The sequence below is a fragment of the Corvus kubaryi genome, unplaced genomic scaffold (genome assembly GCF_017639235.1).
Source record: "Corvus kubaryi isolate FWS band 111438036 unplaced genomic scaffold, C.kubaryi_AGA036_p1.0 37334, whole genome shotgun sequence".
In the NCBI taxonomy this organism is placed as follows: Eukaryota; Metazoa; Chordata; class Aves; order Passeriformes; family Corvidae; genus Corvus; species Corvus kubaryi.
Genome location: NW_024581108.1, coordinates 24,135,444 through 24,141,045, shown reverse-complemented (window position 1 = coordinate 24,141,045; position 5,602 = coordinate 24,135,444). Strand labels below are relative to the sequence as shown.

At 61.7% G+C, this 5,602-nt stretch overlaps 1 protein-coding gene across 1 annotated transcript; it reads right to left on the bottom strand.

Annotated features, from left to right (window-relative positions):
- Window positions 1-4,177: 4,177 nt before the first annotated feature.
- On the bottom strand, window positions 4,178-5,596 carry FOXD3 (forkhead box D3). Its single transcript, XM_042030890.1, has one exon. The coding sequence runs from the start codon at window positions 5,497-5,499 to the stop codon at window positions 4,675-4,677; it is 825 nt and encodes a 274-aa protein (XP_041886824.1). The 5' UTR covers window positions 5,500-5,596; the 3' UTR covers window positions 4,178-4,674.
- Window positions 5,597-5,602: the final 6 nt, after the last annotated feature.

Below are 5,602 nucleotides of genomic sequence, written 5' to 3'. Positions count from 1 at the left end.
AATTCAATGAAAGTCCCCGGAACTGAAGTGTTGCCTCTCAAGAAAGCTCTATTGCGGGTGTTTGCCTAGTTGCAGCGATTCCCGGCTCGGGGAAGAGGCGCGGCGGTGCCAAGGGAGGCTGCGGGGATGGATGACACGGATGCTCCCGGCTCCGGGCGGAGGCTGAAGCGCATCAGTCGCCGCCCCGGGGGACGCCCGAGCCCAGACTGTCCGCAGCCGCGGGGATGGGCAGCGTAACTTGCGCGCGGAGCTCGCTGTGATTCCTCAGTCGCTGCCTTTCAACGCCAATAAAATGCCCCTGGGAATGGCCAGGCTGTTTTTCCGCCTCCCCGGAGTAGGCGGGGACAGGCCCCGAGCGCGCCTCGGACGCGAGGGAGAGACCACAGAACTGCCCGAGGTGCCCCGGGAGGCAAAATCCCATCGAATTCCCCCATCCCCCGGGAACCGCGGCCCTGACCCGCACCCGCATGGGTGAGGGAAAATCCCCACTTTCCCCTAAAGAAATCCTTGCTGTATCTTTCCCGTGTGGGAGACTCCCGAGGGCCCCGCGAAGGACGGGGGGTGGCTCATCCCAAACAGAAATGTTTGCGCTCCTTCCTTTGTGTCTGGCCCAGGACACGGACCCCGAGCCGGCTCGGGCAGTGCTGGAGGTGCGGCCGGTGCGGGTTAAATCCCCCCGGTACCGCCGGCGCCGACCCGAGCCCGTAACCCCCGGGGAAGCCGGAGCCGCCCTCAAACGCTGCCCGTGACCCAAAGGGGGCTGATGTCGCCGGCGGTTGATTTCCTCCGGCCACCTCTCGGTGCGACAGACCGAGGAGGAAAAGTCTCCGACGGACATCGCTCCCCCGGCCCCCCCGGAGCGCTCCCGGCGCTGTCCCCTCAGGTACACCCGGCCTCAGTTCTGCCCTCCCGCAGCTCCGGAGCGGGATCTCTGAGCGCTACCCCCCTCCGGGGACACTGCTGCGGCCCCGCGGGTCTCGGCTGGGGGCAGGCGGAGGGGACACCCCGAACGCTGGGGCTGCTTACTGAGATAAATACCCACGCGCGGTAAAGACACGTTATTTATAAATAACCGCAAAAGGTCTTTTCCTGCCTTTTCCAACGCTCGCCGCAGCCTTTCAACACCCATTAGCCCGAAACTTTCAGCCCCGCGCTGTGCCCGCGAGAGACCAGTGATGCTATAAATAGGCGGCGCTGGGAGCGGGTAGCGCGGAGAGGGGGGAAAGGGGGGCGCAACTCCCGCGGCAGCGCAGCGAAAACGAGAGGGTTCCCTGGGAGCCCCTCATCAGCCGAGGAAACGGCCCTGATGAGCCCCATCTCGTCCCTTTTTCAACCACCGTGATGGTTTAGAGGATTAGGGTCAGATCCTATCGCCAGATCCTATTATAAATTCCTTCCCCGGGCGGAGGGAGCGGCGGGGCCGTAATTGGAATAAATAAGGAGCGGGGTCGGGGAGGGTGCAGGGGGTGGTGGTTCTGGGTAAACTCTCCAGGCTGCGGGAGGGTCATTTTCCCGGTGTTTCGGATCTAGTTACTTCCAACACACCCCAGGGACCGACGTGACACGACTTACACTAATGGGCATCTGTCACCGGCCGTGTCAAGTTTTGCCATATGCGGCGGACAAGTTTGTGGAAGGGAAAACAAGAGAAAGAACAAGGGAAAGAGTTTCTGTTGTCTGGACGTGGCCCGTGGCGGAGGGAGCTACTCCGGGATTTGCTGCTCCCGGCTGTCCCCGGTCCGCCGGTCCCGGTCCGGCTCTGGGGGCTGCGCCCCCTCCGCTGGGTGCTGGGAAGGCCGCTCCTGTCCCGGCTGCAAACTCTCCCCTATTTGGAGACCGACTTCTGACATCCCCTGGAGCCCCGACCTCCGCCGGCAGCTTTGCGGGGCCCGCCGGAACACCCCGTTGTGCTGCCCGCTGCAAGAGCGCGCCCGGGTCGGTGTCGTCCCGGGCGGTTGCGGGCACCGGGGGTGCTCCAGATCGCCCGAATTGCTCCCGGATTCCCGGGGGACTCCCGGCCCCAGGGGTGCTCCCGGCTTCGGAGGAGCTCCCGACCCCGCGGGCCGTGAGGGCGATCTCCGTCCCCGCGGATGCTCCGGGGTTGTTCCCGGATCCGGGTTCTGCGGGGATGCTCCTGGTCCCGGGGGTGCTCCCGGCCCCGGGGGGGCGCGCCCGTTCCCCGCGGGTGCAGCGGGAGCTGCCGCGCCCCCCGCAGGCCCCGGTGCGCCACTGCAGCCCCGCCGCCACCGGGAGCCCCCACCTGCCCGCACGGCCCCGCTGCCGCTCACGGTCCCGCGGCTGCGGGCAGCCGGCGGCTCCCGCGGGGAGGTGGCGGCCGGATGGGGGGCTCATCCCGGGGTCCTTCCCGAGCCCCGCGCCTTCCCGGTGCTGCCCGGCCCCGGGAGCCGCTGCCGCCCCTTTCCCGGGAAAGGCTTCTCCTGCCGGCCGCTGTCCTCGGCGATCGAGGGGAAAGCGGGGGAGAGAAAGAGAGGCCGAAGGTTACGGAGGGAGAAGCGGTTCCCGGCGGGAGGCGGCGGGCAGGAAAGTTGCCGGTGCCGCCGCCGCCGGCGCGCAGATGCCGAGCCGAGGCATCGCTGCTATGTGGGGAAATATGAGCGAGTAATTTTATAAGTAACAAAGGCTGGGGAATGGAATGAGCCCCTGTTATCCGGTGTCCTCTGGAAGTCCTGGATCAGCAGCTTCTTGAGCCTCGCAGCGACTCCGGGCAGAGGCTCCTTTCTTTTTTCCCAGGGGATCGGCTAAATATAGAAAGCCCCTCGATCGCACGAATCACCCACCATTTGCTGTTTGTGTAAAACCGATTAGCCAGACACAACTGTGAAACAACTCCTTCCTCTGACACCACCACGCACCGCCACATTCCGCTCCGCGGGGTTCCGCGGGGCCGTGGGTGCCCGTGGAGGGCCCCGCGTGTCCCCGCTCCCTCCAGGTTCTCCCTGTCCCTGGCAGATGATTAGCGAGTCCTTATTTATAAAGTTCAAACGATCTCATCACCGGGGCTGCTCGGTTTATTTTAGTCTATGTATGCAGAGGTATAAATATTTACTTAGGAAGAAATAATATTTACTGCTTACCAGGAAAGCAAGGACACTTTTATTTATATATTTATTTTAAATCCACGGCTGCCAGAGGGTTGTTGGAGGGGAAATAAGCGCCTGGTTCAGCTCCTCCCGCAGCCGAGCCTGCCGCATCCCGCATCCCGCCTGCATTTTACGCCGCCGATTTTCCTAACAAAGACAACGAATTATTTGGGCGGAAAAGCAAAATTCACGAAGGTTTTCCAAAGTGACAAAAATTCAACTTCGTAAGAGGAAGATAATAAAGCACCAAACACTGTCAGTGCACAGGAGACACCGAGATGTCGCCAGGCTCAGCCCCCCGACGCGCCGCTTTAAATATTATAACGCTATATATTAATTATTTTTTTTTATTTTGACTGTCTCTTTATTTTAGCCCCGAAAATACATATATATATATAATTATTTTTAATTTTAGCAGCTGCCATTAAAGCTGAGTTATTGGGAATTAGCTGGGAAAGGCCGGTCCCTTCCCGCGGGAAGAACCGCTGCTTTAACCCCGATTATTTCCCTGATCTAAACGAAAGATCCGCTCTCGGACACCGCACGGCCACGGCCTGAACATATATATATTTTTTTTCCTCTAAAATAAATAGTAAACATTGATTAAATCGACCCAACAGGTTTTATTTTAGATAATTTCCCTTATAATTAGCCCCGACCGCAGACCCAAAGCATACCTATTCCGGCCGGGAATGCCGCAGCGCCGGGATGTGAAGTCGAAGTCAGGCCGAGAAAAATTAATATATTTAGGGAAACATCACGGCGCGCTCGCGGGAGTCTCGGATCTGCCGGGGAAGGTCGGATTTGGAAGGAATCGGGATGATGCCAGCCCCGCCGCGGCGGCCGCTCCACGAACGAGCAGGGCCGGGAGCTGTCGCTGCGCGGCCGCGCACGGCGCACCCCGGACCGGCGGGAGGCACCGTGGGAAACCCACCCGCACCGCGACCGGCGGAACCCGAACCTCCGCGGCATCGGAGAACCGGCGCTCCGCGGCCGCGCCCCGCGCCCGTCTCCAGCCTCCGCGGCCGCGCAGCCCGTCCTGCGGGCGGGGGTCACAAAGACACCGCTCACACAGAGACGGGCAGAGCATTTTAAAAATTTATTTACAAAGTTGTGTACAACACGAAGGGATAACATTTAGAATACATATATTCATTCATATATAAACAGACTTCTATAATAGAATGACAGCGTTTTTCCTCCTTTTTTTTTCTCTCCAAAACTCTCTCTTTTTTTCCCTGTCCGTTCGTTTAATATTTAAAATTTCCCCCGCTTATTTCTTTTTTATACAATTTTTTTTTTTCTCGTTTGTTCGTTTATTTCGGATAAAACCGCTCGGAGCGCCGGAACCTTCAAAAAAAGTGAAAGTTCGCAGCTCCTAATCGCGACCGTCATTTCGCCTCTTTAGAAAAATAAAAACCCCGAAAGCAACGTCAGTGATTTTTGATACAAATATGTACAAGCGGCGGTGGCGGCGGCCGGTGCCCGCTGCTGCTCCGAGTCCGGGCGGCCGCGGAGCCCCGAGGGGGCGGCCGGAGCTCCCCGGGGCGCTGCCGGGGGCTACCGCCCGGGGCTACTGCGCCGGCCACTTGGCCTGCACGGCGGCGGCGGGGGCTGCGGGCTGCAGGAACTGCCCCGCGATGATGTTGGTAGGCACGCTGAGGATGGGGGCGATGGCCGCGGTGGTCCTGGCCAGCGCCAGCGGCTGGTGGGCCATGAGGGCCGACTGCACGGTGACCGGCGGCCGCAGGAAAGTCTGCGCGCTGGCGGCCGAGCTGGCGGCAGGGACGCCGATGATGTTCTCGATGCTGAAGGACGGGCGGCTGCTGGGCTCCGACTTGACGATGGAGCCTGCGGCGCCCAGGCTGTTGAGCTGCAGCTGGAGGCTGGGGCTGAGCTGGGAGTTGAAGGCTTTGCGGCTGAGCTCGCTGGACGGCAGCAGCGGCACGGCGGGCGGCAGCATGGGCCCCACCGGGGGGATGTAGGGGTACTGCAGCGCGGCCGCGGCCGCCGCGGGGTGCGTGTAGGCACCGGGGTGCAGCCCGTAGGGGCGGCCGTAGGGTCCGGCCAGGCCGTAGGCGCCGAAGCCCTGCATCATCAGCGCCGTCTGGTCCCGCAGGTGCTCCTGCTGGTGCCGCTTGAACCGCTTCCTGCGGCGGAGGAAGCTGCCGTTGTCGAACATGTCCTCGGACTGCGGGTCCAGCGTCCAGTAGTTGCCCTTGCCCGGGTTGCCGGGCTCCCGGGGGATCTTGACGAAGCAGTCGTTGAGGGAGAGGTTGTGGCGGATGCTGTTCTGCCAGGCGGGGAACTTCTCCCGGTAATAGGGGAAGCGGTTGCTGATGAACTCGCAGATGCCGCTGAGCGTCAGCTTCTTCTGCGGGCTCTGCAGGATGGCCATGGTGATGAGGGCGATGTACGAGTAGGGCGGCTTCACCAGGCTGCTCTTGGGCTTGCTCTGCCCCGCCGCCCCGCTGCCGCCGCCGCCGCTCGCCCCCTCCTCG

Bases quoted from the DNA above. Each gene is read 5' to 3' on its own strand.
- FOXD3 (XM_042030890.1), bottom strand. From the start codon at position 5,499: ATGGCCATCCTGCAGAGCCCGCAGAAGAAGCTGACGCTCAGCGGCATC.